Genomic DNA, 16,970 nt, shown 5'->3' on the forward strand with positions numbered 1-16,970 from the left:
AGTCTATACACAGCCATCAGACGGGATCACTATCAATCATGGCAGAGCTCAGGGAACATACACTCTCTTTCTCCTCGCCGCTCTGCCTCTGCTGGCCCAGAGTCTGATGGGATCACTGTTGCTCGTGTAAGGGCTTTGGAGCAGAGACAACGGGAGGCGCAGGGAAACGACGGGAGATGGAGCGGCGCCGGGATTGACGGGAGCAGAGTGAATAAGAGGGAGGGATTGGTTAGTGTCGGCGCCGACGGTTTGAGTGACACGCGAGATGTAGAAGAAGTCTTTAAAGTGAAGAAACCATTCAGAGCGTAAAATACTGCGGCGGGAGAGGGTGGGTGGGGGGTGGGGGGGGGGGGGGGTTGTGAAATGGAAGATGAATCAAGGTGGAACGCAAAATCAATGAACACGCAAATTAAGGTGAAGACCTCGAGTCTTGGTGTCATTCGGAGGTTAAACCAACATTTTTCTTAATCAAAGTAGGACACTGCCTTCCCTCCTTGTTGTTGATCCTTCGGCCATTGCCCCTCTGATCTACGCCCCCCCCTACCCAGGGTCGGGCCTCGCCCGTCAGACCTCTGCCGCTTCACGCTGTCGTTCATTGCAATTTACTCACATCCGTCTGCGTCATCCGTTTTTTTTTTTATACCGGGACCAAACCAGCAAAACCCAGCCTGCGTAACCCATCGAGAGAACGCGCTCGTCGAACACATTACGGGGGTCGTGAAGGGGGGTGTCTGTCGGAAAAAACAAGGCGCCCCCGCGTGAGCGCCAGACAGCTCAGTTCAGAGGGGCTAATAACGGCTGCCATTAGGTTTCCGTGCAGCCGGAGCACTCGCTCTCTCACCACATGGTCCATTTCCACGGGCGGAAGGGAGGACGAGAGAGAGAGAGAGAGAGAGAGAGAGAGAGAGAGAGAGAGAGAGAGAGAGAGAGAGAGAGAGAGAGAGAGAGAGAGAGAGAGAGAGGGAGAGGGAGAGGGAGAGGGAGAGGGAGAGGGAGAGGGAGATGGATGGCGATGACGAGGGGGGAGAGGAAGGAGAAAGAGTGCTTAAGAGCTGGGCAGAAGTGAGACAGGAGCAGAGAAATGGAACAAACGAGGCAGAAGACGTGAGGGAAAAAAAGGGTGGGAATAAAGAGAAAGTGATTCTGAGAATGCTGCCCGTGTTATCGGAGCATGTCAGTGCCGCGTGTGAGGCCGCTTGGCGAGAAACCCTGTTAGCTGTAATGCTTTGATCAATTACCAATGATGAACCATTACTCTGCAGGGCTGTGTCTGTCTGTGTGTGTGTGTGTGTGTGTGTGTGTGTGTGTGTGTGTGTGTGTGTGCACGTGCACAGCAGCCTTGAGAGAAGGCCCCATATTCCTGTTGGACACACTCGACAGATATTGATTTCTATGGGGAGAATTTAGAACCTTCTCAACCACTGCACAGACACACAAATACACACACACACACACACACACACACACACACACACACACACACACGTACCCTCTGACGCCCTATACACCTTTCGGCAAGTTTAGAGGAAAAGCATAAAATCTCCCTGAGATTCGCTGACACACACACACACACACACACAAGTTATTTTATTTCACAACACTTTTGTCTGGCAAAAGTCCATCTCAGACCAAAACGGAGGAGGAGTCCGAGCCGAGGGAGTGGAAGGAGGACACAGCGGTAAAGATCTGCTGCCCCGTCAGATGCTGCACGTCCCAGGGCCAGAGCCATTCGATTACACCCGTCGCTCCGCTCGCTGATTGGAGTCCTCCCGCAACAATGTCAGCATCTCCGTACCGGACTGAGATTAAGAATTGTGGCCCCGGGAAGCAGAGTGACTTTTAAGTCCTGATTGGCAATCATTTGTAACGCCGCTTGACGAAGTTTTAATGCAGCCCGACCTTGTAGCCATCAGCAGCGTCTCCTTTGATTTCTTTAACCTTGATTTAACCTGGCCGGTTTTTTTAGGGGGCAGTTACACACACACACACACACACACACACACACACACACCGCCGGGTTTCTACTTCCTCCCCCCCTCCTCTACAGAGTCCGTCATCTTACCAACAGGGAGCAAGCGGAATAAGCTGGTCCTCCAAGCGCTTGTTACAAAGAGGAATGATTGCTCTTACTGTCAAAGTGTTTTATTGACGTACGGTGCTCCGACCGGCCGGCCAGATAATAGCCAGGCGGGAGTGTGGGGGGGGAGGAGGGGGGTGGAGGGGGGGAGACGACTCTGTGGCTTTATGTTGCCAGCGACTGATTTATATAAGCAACATACTCTCTCCCTCGCTCTCACGTTCTCTGATGTGATTCTACAATAGTGACATTGATCCAGGCCCACTTTGATCTCGCTCTTAGCCGTCGCTGCCTCCCGCTACCGCCCCCCCTCCCTACTTCCCCCCCCTTCCGCTCCCTGGTGGCCAGACTCTGCAGCTTTTAACCCCCCCCCCGTCTCATCCTATAAGCCCTCCCGTCTTTCTCTCCATCCTTCCATCGCCGCGTCCCTCCGGTGGATCCGTAGGCACATAAGTGTTACTTGCTGCGCGTCGAAGCCCCCGCGCCTCGACGCTTCCCCGCGATCAGCTCCCGACTAACCAGGTGCCACGTGCGAGGAAGGAAATTGGTGGTGATCCAATACAAAATACGAAAGGAAGACCTCCGGAGAGAGCAGAAGAACGTAACCCATCGTGGCGTTTCATCAGCTACTCCGCCTCTCTCTTTCTTTACTTTGACTGCTTCAATTTTGGTTAATACCAAATGCCATTTCAATACCAGTGTTTAAAATATGTATAGTTTAGTATCGCTGTGCGGTGTGGAGTGATGCATTTATGTTGTCACCCAACTTCCCACAGTGAAATCTGGCCGCTGGACTTAAACCTATTGTGTTTCGGAGCAGTGGGTAACTGCTACTACACAGCAGCGCCAATGAGGCAAACCGGCATTTTTCCAGTTTTCTATTGCCCGCTCCATACCTGCTCTGCAAGGGCCCTGGACCCCATGACCCCCCGCTCCCTCCCCCAAGATGCTGGGCTCAGTCCCCCCAGGATGGAGCTACTGCCTCCATGTCTATTCATCTAGCATCTAACAGGAGCGCTTAACAACACAGCAAATCAGAAGAATTTAACAAAACGGACCCCGACAACTTTTCTCATCCCTCATTCCTTAATTGTGTTTTTAACGTGGACGGATCGGACCCCATTGTTGATTAACTAAAAGGTCGGTGTCAGTGCCAGAATGTAAGCCAAGTCGGTCCATGTATGTGTTGTTATGCGCATACAACGCTGCATTTACTGCATACAAATGAGACAGCCGAGGTATGATTAAAAATCACGTTTTTAATCCTTTAATCCCATAAAACAAACTCACTCTCCACTAGCTGCTGTCTCTCCGCAGCCTGAAACAAAAGCATAATATGGTCTAATACAGATCGGATCAAGGCTGCTCAGCCTCCTTTTACATGAGATTGGAGACGCTGTTAAGACGCGCTTCTGTTACCTCGTCCTTTTTTATATCACTGCACGAAATGTAAAAAAGTTGGCAGGTGAAATACTTACTATACTACTTTCACTAGGAACACTCAGCCATACAGTGTGGGAAAGCTCAAGCCAGCTTTTATCTTGGAGAAGTGATTTACTTTCAGATTACTCAAGAGGTTCCGAGTTGCCCCCCCCCCGCCCATTCCTCTCTCTTCCTTTCTGTCCTCATCCCTTCATCTCATGCAACTTGCTTTTCTTTTGGTACGCCTCTTTTTTGCCCCCCATCTCTGCTCCATTCTGGCTCTTCCTGCTCATTTTGCTAGACTTGCATTCACTCCTTCCTGCTGAAACTAAACTCATCCCTCACTCGCATTCACTATAAATATAGTTCCCTTGAAGCATTTTATAACCCCCCCCCCCCCCCCCCCCTCTACCACTAATACCCTCTGTAGGCTAAATGATGTAATGAGAAAAAGTGGTGAGAAGAGAGGCGGAAGAGAGCAAAGGATGAATGTTCAACAATTAATCTTCCCTTCACGTCGGTCTGGAAGCGAGGGATGAGAGGACGGGAGAGCGAGGGGGAGAAAGACAAATTCAGGAAGGATTTGAGGGGAGCGGAGAGAAGTGATGGAGAGCGGGAGACATTGGGAACAGTGTTTCGATCTTCATTTAATAATTGAATAATAATCCCCCTTGAGACGTGACCTAGAACCGGCAGAGAGGGGGGGGGGGCAGCGTCTGGCTGAGGACGACACACTACTGCCCCCTTGTGTTTTTACCACGTCACCACTACATCCACGCGCACACGTGCGTGTGCGTGTGTGTGTGTGTGTGTGTGTGTGTGTGTGTGCATGCGTGCACATGCTCATCGGCGTGTGTATGATTTACAACTGCAACCTGTCTCTGTCACACAGATACGAGCCTGTGTCTGTGATGGGGGGGAGACGGGGGGGCTTTTGGACGTGGGGAAAGAATCTATTTCACTTTGTCACACATCTGTGTCTCGGAGTGTGTGTGTGTAGATGACACACATATACACTCCCAGACGCAGATTCAGACCTTATCTTCCTGTCAAGCCGAGTCTTTTTTGGGGTTGACGCTGATATATGAGCTTTTCAGGAGGTGGGGGGCGGGGGTGTCGGGGGGGGGGGGGGGGGGGGTTGACGGCTGATGTGGGCGCAGCGTTGCGGTCAGGTTGATGTACGAGCACAGGGGTTAAGGGACAACGCGGCGCTGACACCAGGAGGAGGAGGAGCGGCGGCCCTGGGGCCTTCAGTTCAAACTGAAGAGCCAGCTCCGCATTCTCCCCATGCAGCGCACACACACACACACACACACACACCTGCTTTGTGTTATTAATGACTCAATAACTTCCAAACTAAGATTGGTTTGACCCCGGGTGAACACTCAGGCTACCGTACGATCACGATGATGTGTGTGTGTGTGTTATACAAAGGCCCACGAAATGTGTGCATCCAAAAATGTTAATTAGAACCAGTTGAAAGCATTCCTGTTAAATGTTTTTTCCTGTGTGTTATAAGTGAATCGCTTCATTTATTTTGTGTGTTTGCTAGTATTTATTGTTGAAGCACAAGGTTGTTAAACCTTGTTAAAGTTTAGACGTATTACGTAAAAATCTGACTGGCAGCAATTTTCTTCCTTTTAAATTCTGCAAACATTTCGCGATTTTTGTGACGTGCCCAATTATGATGTGTTGACTCGAGTCACATTTTACTTGCCTGTTGCTCAAGCGAACCCCCCTCAATTAGCATGAATATAAGCGCGTTATGCCTATTCTGTATCGCAGTGGTAAACTGATGTTGTGATGATACGTGTAATCCTCAGTTTGCGCTCTCTCTCTCTCTCGCTCTCTCTCTGTGGCGTCCAGCTTGCGTCGGGAGGGCTACACCATGCAGGTGAACGTCAACGACTACCTGGACATCTACTGCCCCCACTACAACGACAGCCAGCGCGGCGCGGGCAGCGGGGAGCAGTACGTCCTCTACATGGTCAGCTATCGCGGGTACAGGAACTGCGACCCCCAGCTGGGCTTCAAGAGGTGGGAGTGCAACCGGCCCCACGCCCCCCACGCGCCCATCAAGTTCTCCGAGAAGTTCCAGCGCTACAGCGCCTTCTCGCTGGGCTACGAGTTCCACGTGGGACACGAGTACTACTACATCTGTGAGTGGGCTCGACCCCCCCCCCCCCCCCCCCCCCCCAACACCCCCGTTCACGCCACGTCTCCACAGTTTGTTTGATACGTTTGAATTCTATAAATTACGGTGAAAGCGCGTGAGGCCGGAGCACTGGTGTCACAATAACTCCCTGAAGTTATTACACAGGTTATTCTTTTATTGTTGAGTGGATTTGGGGGATTGACTCGGTCTCCAGGCGATTCCAGGACAGCCGCTTCACGTTTGATCCAATCGCCCTGCAGTCGTCCATTCTGTTGATCGCAATGAAGTTAAACTCACACCACAAATAATACACTTTTAGCTTGATATGATCCAATTACAAAATAAATCATTTAGTCCACAGATAAAGGCCTCCTACATTAAATACTGCGTAAAGACTGCTGCACTCATTTGACCTGCTTTGAAAAACGTTTTTATGCAATATATTTAGATTTGATTTGATCCATTTCTGAATGGGGTAAGTGGGTTCCCCCCCCCCCCCCCCTTTTTTTTTTAAACAAAGCAGATTAGTTGAATCGTCACACTAGTAAAACCACAGTTGTCGTGTTTGAGGTGTTGATTTGTTCTAATTTTATGCTGTGTGAGTGTTTGGCAAATCGGGAAAATACACAATGGAAAACGTTAAACGCATGTGAATGCACGCGTTGATCTTTTCTGCGCGTCTCTACGTTTCTCACAGCCACGCCGACCCATCACCACGGCCGCAGCTGCCTGAGACTACGAGTCTACGTCTGCTGCTCCACAGGTGAGTCTGTCACTCTGTGTGTGTGTGTGTGTGTGTGTGTGTGTGTGTGTCTTACACACCTGCTGCATACAGATGCGCACATACTCTAAATACAGTCTAAAACAGTCTGCGCTATTAATACGCCGCTGCAGCACAGCCCCCCTCCCGCCCCCCACTTTGCTCCTCTTGTCTCTCTCTCCGCGTCCCGCTCTCCCTCCAAAGCAGCGAAGAGGAGCACAACCAGCTTTGAAGGCCCCCCCCCCTCCCTCCTCCCCTCCGCTCTGCTCCCCCTCTCCTCCTCTCTCCCCCCCTCCTCCCTCGCCCCCTTGTCAGAATCCATTTATTGCTGTGTGCTGTCAGTGGGTGGCTATGTATATGTAGTGTTAACCTCTCTCGCTCACTCTCCTGCCTCCCTTCCATCTCCCAGCCCGCTCGCACTCACACAGGCGTGTACACACGCGCACACACGCACGCGCACACACACACAGACTTTGATCCCCGGCCTGTCCGGTCCTTTTAACTTCCACAGCCCTGTAGTATTAACCTCCCCCCCCCTAACTCCCCCCATCCTCACTCTCCATCCCTTTTCACACACTGCGTCTCTTCAGTTTGATCTGCCTCCCCTCACATTCCCTCTTCTTTGGCTCTCTCTCTCTCTCTCTCTCTCTCAGGGCTGCTGCTGATGTTGTGGCTTGTCAGCCTGTCTAGGGGGAATTTTTTTTAACCTGCTGCACCCTTTCCATGCTGCCCCCCCTCCCCGCATGTTTCCCTGAGGGTGTAAAGTTAAATCTAATGCTGCATTTCCTGTGGCCGTAGATCTGCTCAGCTCAACTACAGCTGTGGAAAGGACTTGCACAGCAAAGGACATCTTTAATCTTGACATTTGTAAATATCCAAGCTAGCGATTTAAAAGTTATTTACTCAACCTGGATTTTAAGAAATGCAATTTCCCCAAACTGACTGAGTGTTGTGTGGGAGAAGTTTTTTGTGGCACCCGAAAGAAAAGAAAAAAAAACCCTGGTAATAAAAAGTAGCGTGAAAGTGGAGTCGAGCCAAGCAGAGGAACTGAGGCCTAATTAAAACTTTGTGATCCGGGGCTTCTTGCATATTTCTCATTTCTCTTTCTCTCTCAGCTTCTGACGCAGATGATGAGCAGGGGCCTACAGAACCGGACTACACGCTTCGACCAGGCCTGAATATCAACGATATCGGTGAGTCACTTGAAGTTGAGCAACCGTGGAGCGCGTTCGTTTGACCCGTCCACATTCACAAAGAAATTACTCATGTTTTGCCATTTCGATCACATGCCTCAAATCATGAAAATCATTTGGCACTTTTCGAGCTGCCAGATTATATTGCTGCCAATTCTTTATTTCCTCCAACAAATTCCAACGAATCAACGAGAACCATTGTGTCTCTTTTTTTCTTCCTGTTATCCATAACCGCTCTGAGGCACTCCTAAGTAGTGGTCTGGTGACTAATAACGGCTAAACGATGGTGAATGTTGGGAGGAACATCAAATTCACACCTGGCGTGGCTCATTTGTGTTTTTTATTACCAGCAGTCTGTCTGGGACGCAGACGCCTGCAGGCAATGAGAGGACTCTGATTAGAGGCGTTAGAGTGATTCCCCTTAGCTGCGGAGCTTTAAACGGAGGGCTGGAAGAAACAGTGTCCCACACACTGATCACATCATGGGATTTGTAGACGGCTACAAACACGTACAATGTCACAAGCCTCGTCCTTTTAATACTGGCAGCATATTGGTTGTTTCTATTTGTCGGGAAAGTGATCAGTTTATTTACCATGCGGCATCAGACACGTCGAGCGAAAGTGAAATGTGCCGTTTTTTCTGTGTTTTTTTTAAAGAGACCGTCAGCACAGTTAATTTCACGGCACCAGCTGGCTCGGCAAGCTGCTGATCCTGCCGAAGTGCCACATGCATATTCATTTCACACTCGCCGCTTCCACCCGGATACGCGAAGAACACCGAGTTTCATGGTTCGTTACCAAAAAAAGAACTCGATTCAGGTTTCCTGCAGTCAACTTCTTGATCTCGATGAGTAATCCTACTCTGCCTTTTTACGTTGATCGTGTCCAGATTACTGTTATTCATGAAAATCATGCTAAATCAAGAGTAAGACGTTTGGCCGCCGTTTGGTGACACACAGGTATATAAATGTGCAGCTAGCTTGGGCTAAGCTAACCGACTATTCAGAAAAGATGCATCAATCATCGTTGTGGCCAGCTTTCACCCTTTTCTTCAAGGTAACCTGTAAGATATGTTGCCGTGTTGTTTCTAATCTGCGTGTCTTTGTGTGTGTGATACATTAGTCTTTTCATGACTAAACAAAAAATCCATCACCGACTGCAGCAAGTGGCTGCATTTCATCCTAATTTGTCGAGATACTTTTTCCTCACTACTTTTTCTCCCTCCATCATGCTTTCATCTAATTTGTCTCCCTCGCTCCATCTCCTTTCTCCGTGCCCCCCCCACTCTTAAATTCCCATTTTCCACAATGAGCGCAAGTAGGAAGGCAGTGGAGAGGAAAGTCACTGAAACTCAGTTTATTCACCTTTTGATGTGTGAAATGAGTTTTTCCATCTTTTAACATTTATTTTCTTCAATAAATGGCTTAAATCTAATGGTTTATGGTATGCATCTAATGCTATCAGAGTAAGCTATATTAACATTATTATCAGTTTGGTCTACTGTTCTTTTGATCGGCTTTAGTTCAACCATACTAAATACATACGATGCATTTTTATTAAATGTCCTTGTGTTAAACTCCTAGCAAAAGATGCTCAAGCCATTAACATATAGACTGCTTGAACAGGAATGTAACCCACGGGGAAATGCTGTTAACGTGAAGGGGAGAACTGAATCAAGAGCTCAGCTTCACCTGTTGCCAATTAAATTAACAGGAGAGCTCAAGTCGCGCGCGAGAGAGAGAGAGAGGAAGTGAGGAAGTGAGGAAATCGTCAGGGAGCTGTGAAAGGAATTAAAACACAAAGAAGCAGAGCGGTTTCCTATTCCTTCGGACTGCCGGTTACACTCGTCACCTCGTAGTTTTAAATGACTGCTATTCCAAGTTCACATTGGTCTGCCTGATTACCGCGTCTGAAGACGTTGAACTGAGCTGAATGTTGCAAACCGTCCGTCTCTCTCTCACAGTTTATTTCCTGGGCGATGCCCCTTTCAATCAGCGTCTATGGCTCAACACCGGTTCCCTCCTGAATAGGGCCGCGAGTATTAGATTTCATTTAGACCTCATTTACAACACAGATGGAATGGCGCGAGCGGCTCCCCGCGCCGCCATGTGATTACCGGTGGCTTTCAGCGGGAGGACACTGAGCGTTTGGCTCAGGTTACCGCGTCTGCCGGTCGGGTCCGGCCATTAGCGGAGGAAATCAGAAGCCCCTTCTTTAATTAAAGGGGTTTATTGTACCAATTAGCACCGCTTTAAACTGCGGTGTGCTACGGTTACTTTGTCAGCAGCACAATGATGAGGATCAGCTGGTGGAACACTGTTGAAAACCGCCTCTGTTTTTAGGACATTTGTTTTTTTTAATATGTTTTAAGTTTAGATGTAAAGATCTGGGTTCAGCATCATTTCATTTTCAGCATGAAAAAGGCAATTTTTTCTTGCACTACGTGGACCATTTAGGTTCCATACATGTATTATGTGAATGTGCTAATTTAATACCACTTTAAGAGCCGAGTGGGTTTGTAAGTGGAAACAGATCTCAGAAGAAAAACACAGAGCGATATCAGCAACTAATTAACAGCAGGTGTGCGGGCTGATTGCTCAGGTGCACCAATTAGGAAGATGTTTCATATGTCGCAACACTAAACTGCTCCTGGGATTTAAAGTCAGCTTCCGATGGTTCCAAACAACATGCAATGAACTGCAGTTCCTCAAAGTCATTGAAAGCACTGAAGAAGATTTGTATCTTGCAGCGATAAATGCTGTTTTCCTTTTTGTTGTCTCCCTGGTGCTTAGTGGGGAATGTAATGTTCGTAAAACTACGAGCAAACTGCAGGTTCAGTGAAACGGCCGTGCTTCCCAGCTATGACTTATTCTTTGTGCGTACGTACAGTCATACACCAGAGGGAGCAGTTACATTTATAACACTGAGCGGACAGAAGCCTGTTAAAGGTTCTATACCGGTTACAAGGAAGACCGCTCCGCATCTGACCATAGTTGTGTAGTGTCTTTTTGGCTCTGCAGGATTGGATCCATTATAGAAAAAACATTTTTTATTTTATTTAGGACATTTTAATCCCTGCACACCACAACTCCTAATGTTGTGTAAGATAATTACTTTCTTGAAGTGCACACACGCACACGCACGTCACTAACACACAGACAGACACTCAGAGACGCAATCAGAGACCAAGATATCTACTTGTTCTTGTCAACATGACATTCAAATTCAGAGACGCCTCGAGGTGTCTGAGCTTTCGAATGATCAAGCAGATACGACCTGCTTTTCTTTCTCGAAAAATGTGGCGTGCACACACACACACACACACACACACACACACACACACACACACACACACACACACACACACACACAGTGAGACACTCAGTGACACTCAGCTTCCTCGCGTGAGCTGATGTTTCGCTTCGCGAACGTGTCATAAGGTCACGATGTACGTCACATTCCCCCGGCTCGGACATCGTGCCAAATGCACAGTGACGACGTGTTTATCCGTGAAGCGATCAGTGTGAGTCGCGCTTCGGAACCAGTTTTGCGAGAAGCTCCGCAGTCCGCTGTGTCTCCTAAACCACGTTCCTGAGGCCCGAGCCCCTCGGCGGCATGCTTGGTTACGACGGTCAAAGCGTTTAACCCGAGCTCTCCGCCGCTGCTGCCTAGACCTCGTTACGTTAGACGGCCCAGAAGAGGCCGTCTCCAAGACACGGGTGTCAGCCAGTCATTGCTCCGCTGTCTGACCCCCGAGGCTGCTGGAAATATTCTCTCGGCAAGATATGGCGGCGGCTGATAATTTCCCCGCTTTGCTTTGATGCCGGCAAACACACTAATCGCCCGATGTTCAGACGGTGCGATGTTCTGTTGTCTGTTCTCGAGTCTCATTAATGGCGTGACTACAGAGGGTGTGTCGGGCCGCCCGCGTGCCTCATACGTGCGGCCAGTGTGGTGTTTTTTTGCACATCGACTAGACTTCAGCGCTCAAACTATTTTTAGGTCATCACCAGGTGTAAAAAGGGGTGGGGGGGGTTACAATACACGGCGTGTGTGTGTCTGTGTGTTAATATATGTGTCACTTTGCCGGAACAATGCGAGCTCTCTGATAACAGCTGCAGCCGTCTGCCACGGCCCTGCTGTTGTGTTGTCTCCATAGCCGACTTTGGAGGGAGTGTGACTACTTCACTAGTGTTTCAGTAAAAGCCGTGCTGTGTAAGCAGATTATAGCTCAATTAAAAGCTCAGACAAACTCTTGTTTGCCTCATTTTTCACTTTTTAAAGTGCGGCCCAAACCTCGACTGCCATCTGAATGAGCTGGAATAAAATCCCTCCCAATAATTCGTTGCCTTTTTCTCTCTCTCTCCTTCTGTTTTTGCAGATGAATTCAACCCTTTTGTTCCCAAGCTGGAGAAGAGTGTCAGCGGAAGCAGCCCATCCAGGGATCGCCTTCTCCTCACCGTGACGATGCTCTTTCTGGCCGCCCTCTTCATCTCCTAGCAACGGCCATCCCATCAGCGTCACCATGCCAACTAGCCTTGGGAGGGTGTACAGTATCGGCGGATGGGAGCGTTGAGGAGAGAGAGGGGGGGGGGGGGGGGGGACAGGAGGAGAGGGGCAGAAAGCGAGGAGAGTTAGGATGCCAGAAATAGAGCAGAAGAGGAGCAAAGAAATGAGTGTTTTCAAGCATCACAGTGTGAATGTGTGTGTGTGTGTGTGTGTGTGTGTGTGTGTGTGTGTGTGTGTGTGTGTGTGCTCGTACAGCTGTGTGTTTGAGAGAGCGTTGTTTTGGTGGAGTTGAAAGACCTTCAGGCACTCTGACACAGACTGAACCGTATGTCACGTGCAACAAACTCAGCCTGTGCATACAGATACAGGTGTGGTAGACTGTGTGTGTGTGTGTGTGTGTGTGTGTGTGTGTGAGTGAGTCTGCACAGGCCATAGTTTGAGCTTGTTGAATCGTGCACACCACGCAAAGCATTTATACACCAGGAGAGGCGAGGCTGAAATCCAAGCAAAAAGAAAAAGGCGTCAAATCCACCCACCCAATTGAAAACCATTCGAAGACTTTCCCCGGGATCCGATTGGCTGAAACACTTCCTTAGCGGTAGTTGCCATAGTTTCTTGCAACAAGAATTAAACTGACCTCAAATGAACTGAATCAGATAGATTTCATCACAAGTGAACAGTGATTGCCTTTTTTTTTGTCGTCGTTGTTGTTGTTGTTGTTGATCTTGATGTTGGGAACTTGGGGGGAGAAGCAGCTGATGACCTGCGCAGGTCCTGTGTAGGAAACTAGTCAAAGTAGCCGATAGTTCCAGAGCCAATGCCGGAAATCCAGACGCCTCCAGTGTTTGAGTTGTCTACTCTCTCCCGTCTGCTGTGTCATCCTGCGCTCACCATCGGCCTCCAGCACTCTAATGAAGGCAGCAGGACCGGACGGGGGTCAGAGCGTTTAAAGCGACGATGTACTGTTGACACAGAACACTGCAAGGGGTTTGTTGCTGCTGTAAGTCTGCTGCGTCACTCCTCCGTCCCGCCTTGGAGGTACTCGGTTGGTCCACCGTCGTCTCGGGGGGTAAAAGAATCACACCGCGGAGGCGCTCAGCAATACTGCCCAACATTCACCCCGCCGGCTGCTTGGAGGAGAGCGAGAGGAGCGGGGGAGGAGGGAGGAAGAACAGTCACCCGCGCGTCCTCTGACGGGTCCAGTCCCGGACAATAGGAAGCTCTCCACTGATCAGTGTTAGCGTAGCATTGCACTCCACCAATCTCATCTCTGTGAACTAATAAATAAAATAAAAAAACACATCAAAAACGCATACTAAAGCAACAAGTAATACAGTACATACAAACCAAGTGCATTGGTGGGGAGGTACGGCAATTCAAACCTTAAAAACAACTGTACCAGTCGGGTCCTTCAGAATAGTGTTTCCATAGCAACTAGCACCTTATTCACCATGGTTACCCAACTCTGCCAAACGATGGACTCTAGTAGGCAATGGCTCACCATAGTAGCTGATAACAATGAGGATGATGATGACGAAGATGATCACAATGAGGACGACAATGACGATGATGGTGGTGGCTAATCGACGAGGTCACGCTATGGCTCCCCCACTGGCGCCTGAGGCGTTCAAGTACTTGTGTAAATGTCGTAAAGGACAAAGAATGGAACAACAATGTCTTGAAATTTGCCACGGTGAAATGTTATGTAAGCATTTTACAAACTGGAAACTTGTGTTTTTATATACATTTTTTTTTTTTTAAGTTTACTGTGGTGTATTTTTGGTTATCTTGAGAGGGGAGACGGGGGGTTTAAAGTTGGGGGATTGGGTGGTTTGAGCCATATGTAAACTTGTGTTGCACTCTGTGAGTCTCATTGACAAATCTGACAGAGCTTTTGGTTCTCAACCGCGTTGGCTTGTGACCGATTTAACGGCCCCAATTATACACGTTATAAAATCGTTTTCCAATCCGAGAGAATGATCCCCAAACAAAAGGGACATGGAATAATTACACTTCCTGAAGAGGAAAGTCAGTGACGTTGGTCTGACTGAACACGTTTCCAGCCGTCCTCCGGTTGTCCCTCAGGAGAACACTGATGGGTCAACACGCGAGACGCCGGCGCAGCCTTCACCACGTGGAGGGCCGTTAGGAGGCAACAGAAAGACTCCACATCTCCTATTCAGCACCTTTTAAGCATTTCGTGATGAGTCACATTCATATTTCTTAACCTCCAAGGGAGGAACCAGCTTACAAATATTAGTTTTGGTTCTGGGAAGAACATTTCCTGAAGTTTTTTTGGATGAATAATGAGTGTATTCCACCCGGTTGGGAACAAGTGATATGTGTATTTTGTCTTTAGGAGTGAATTTTCTTTTCATCAGTGTGCGCTTGCGGTTTGCTAGTAATGTGGCTTTTATTTGTCCAAATGAATGTGTCCGTTTTGGGGATCATTTTTTTTCAACCAAACGTTAAGAGACGGCCCCCCCAAGTAAACAACAAAAGCAACCAGACATGAGAAAACCTTGTGGTTTTGGAGCATCATTGAGAACGTTGCATTATATGACAGAAAGTGAGCCAACCCAGGTGTATAAATGGCTCTTTGTGGGAGGGGCTAGGTAGGAGAGGTTTTTGGTCCTGGTGTGGACGGGGAGGGTTAACCACCGCTCAAGAAGTTGCACTTAAGAACTTACACGAGAATAAGAAAGTGTGCCGGTGTGTGTGTGTGTGTGTGTCAGTCAGGGAGAGTTAAGAGCTCATTTCTGTTGATCACTTCATATCTGTGTGCAGGAGCTCTTGAGTGCAGATGCTGTCTGTCTTTGTGTGTGTGTGTGTGTGTGTGTGTGTGTGTGTGTGTTTGTGTGCGTATGAGTGAGAGAGGGTGTTTTTTTTGGTCTGGCAAAAGAAAAAAAAGCATTTATTAATGTTGGAAACAACAATTACAATCATGTTTACCTTCGACTGGAATGACTTTAAATGAACTTGAAAATAAACTGTAAACTGAACAAACCATAACAGAGGTAATAACAATGACCATGATAACAAAATAATAAGCTTACAAATCTTACTTTTAACAAGATGTGTGTTTGGCTCTTTATTTTCCTCCCTTTTCTAATCCCTCCCGCCTTCCTCCCTCCCTCCCTGCTCTCCCTGTCTTTGATCATCATAAAAAAAGGGAACAAGCATGGAGCTAATCCAAGACAACAGATGGAGGGGTTGCAGGGAAGGTTTTTCTCCTGGTGCATTCAGTCCTCTGTAGATAATGTTGTTTTGGGAGCACACAGATGTGATTTTCCATATCAAAGTGGGTGAGGCGACGCTCTCCCTCGGCAGTAACACCTTTTACACGCTGCGATTTGGAGCGATAAGCGCTTCAATCACCAGCTCAACATTTGAATGAGAGTAGGACACGAGGACGGCGATGGTCACCTGTGTGTCCGCGCCGACGGAGCGACGAAGGTGCCGCTGATGTCACAGGCTCACTGTGAGCCGATGCTACGGGTCTTTGTCATGTTGGGGGGATTTTTCTTGATGACAGGAGAGCACGAGGGAGAAAAGGTCCACAGATCGAGGCCCGTCCTTCTGAATCTTATGGTCACATGGGTGTGTGTTGTTAGGAATGACCTTGAGATCTTTTTTGGAAACTGAGGGGGAAAAAAAGTATCCAAATGGTCTAAAAGGAGGGTTTCCTTCTCGGCCAATTTATTTTGGCTGGAGTGTCACTTTAATGAGATACAATAACAATGTTTGGGCTCAAGTAAATTAGAACATCTGGTCAAGCTGTTTCCTTGCTTCCAATCAGTGAGGAAAACATGTGCACAACTTCCCTTCCCAGGTACGGAAAAATAGTTTTGAACCCGCTCTTCATTAGGTACAGACGTAACTGATGTATTTAAAAAAAAAAAACTTTTTTAATACTGTAATGCGGTGTCTTGCTGATCTAATGTTTGGGGGGGAAAAAAATTCATCATCCCTTTCCATTTGGAAACAGACACTTCATCCGCCCAGCCGGGAGAGGACCGGGGCGGTGAGTCAGACTGCACCGAGAAGTGAACTTAATGGATGAGGGATATGACACACCACTCAACAGACCATATTCTGGGAACATTATATCTGCCCTTCTAACAATCACCCTCAATCACTTCTGGGTGACATTGATTTTTGTCACCCAGAATTTTTAAAATAGTCCGAGCTTTCCCTCCCTTATGCCGTCAAGCCGTTATTCTTCCTCAGGCTTGCAGCCCTTTTCACAACAGCTATTCCCAAATGTCATTGCAGGTTAAACACGGATGTGATCAATAGCATTAATTAGGTGGTACATGGTGCATGATCCTGGCTCGCTGAAAGTGGAATCACACAAATAGCTATTGACCAACTCATTGTTTCATACTTTTTTCCTAACGTAGAAGTTGACAGCGTAACCAATTGCGAACTCACTTCATCATTGAGGATCTCACGGATGCTGCACACGTCCACGCAGTAACCAAAGTTAACCACCAGGAGCCGCTGTTCGGTTCAGGTTCTGCTACAAAGCGCCTCTGCCATGTAATCCTTTATCTGAATACACAGAACCATTAAAGCCACCGAAGGCCATTGTGTAACTGGAGTCATCAGGATTAAACATGCAAATCTATTTAATGGGGTGATGATATAACCGAGTATTTGAAGCACGTTGAAGGCAGGGGGACTCGTGGAGAGGGTTTTAAGGGGTTCCCAGAAGGTGGGAATGTGGCATTGGAGGCCAACCATGTGTACCGTTGCATACCAACCATCAAGGAATTATGCACAACTGCATCCGAGGCTTCAGCGAATTCTTCCAGTCTCAGATGTCCAGCCAGTGTTTCTGTCTGCATTCTT

General features: G+C 48.1%; 1 protein-coding gene across 1 annotated transcript in view; it reads left to right on the plus strand.

Moving 5' to 3' along the window:
- efna3b (ephrin-A3b) overlaps positions 1 to 15,187 on the plus strand; it is a 43,333-nt gene extending 28,146 nt beyond the window's left edge. Inside the window, exons 3-6 of the mRNA XM_040165557.2 lie at positions 5,366 to 5,658; positions 6,352 to 6,417; positions 7,530 to 7,607; positions 11,989 to 15,187. Coding sequence (XP_040021491.1) covers positions 5,366 to 5,658; positions 6,352 to 6,417; positions 7,530 to 7,607; positions 11,989 to 12,107 — 556 coding nt within the window. The 3' untranslated portion in view covers positions 12,108 to 15,187. The remainder of the gene's footprint in view (positions 1 to 5,365; positions 5,659 to 6,351; positions 6,418 to 7,529; positions 7,608 to 11,988) is intronic.
- The last annotated feature ends 1,783 nt before the right edge of the window (positions 15,188 to 16,970 follow it).

The sequence above is a fragment of the Gasterosteus aculeatus genome, chromosome 20 (assembly GCF_964276395.1).
Source record: "Gasterosteus aculeatus chromosome 20, fGasAcu3.hap1.1, whole genome shotgun sequence".
Classification (NCBI taxonomy): Eukaryota; Metazoa; Chordata; class Actinopteri; order Perciformes; family Gasterosteidae; genus Gasterosteus; species Gasterosteus aculeatus.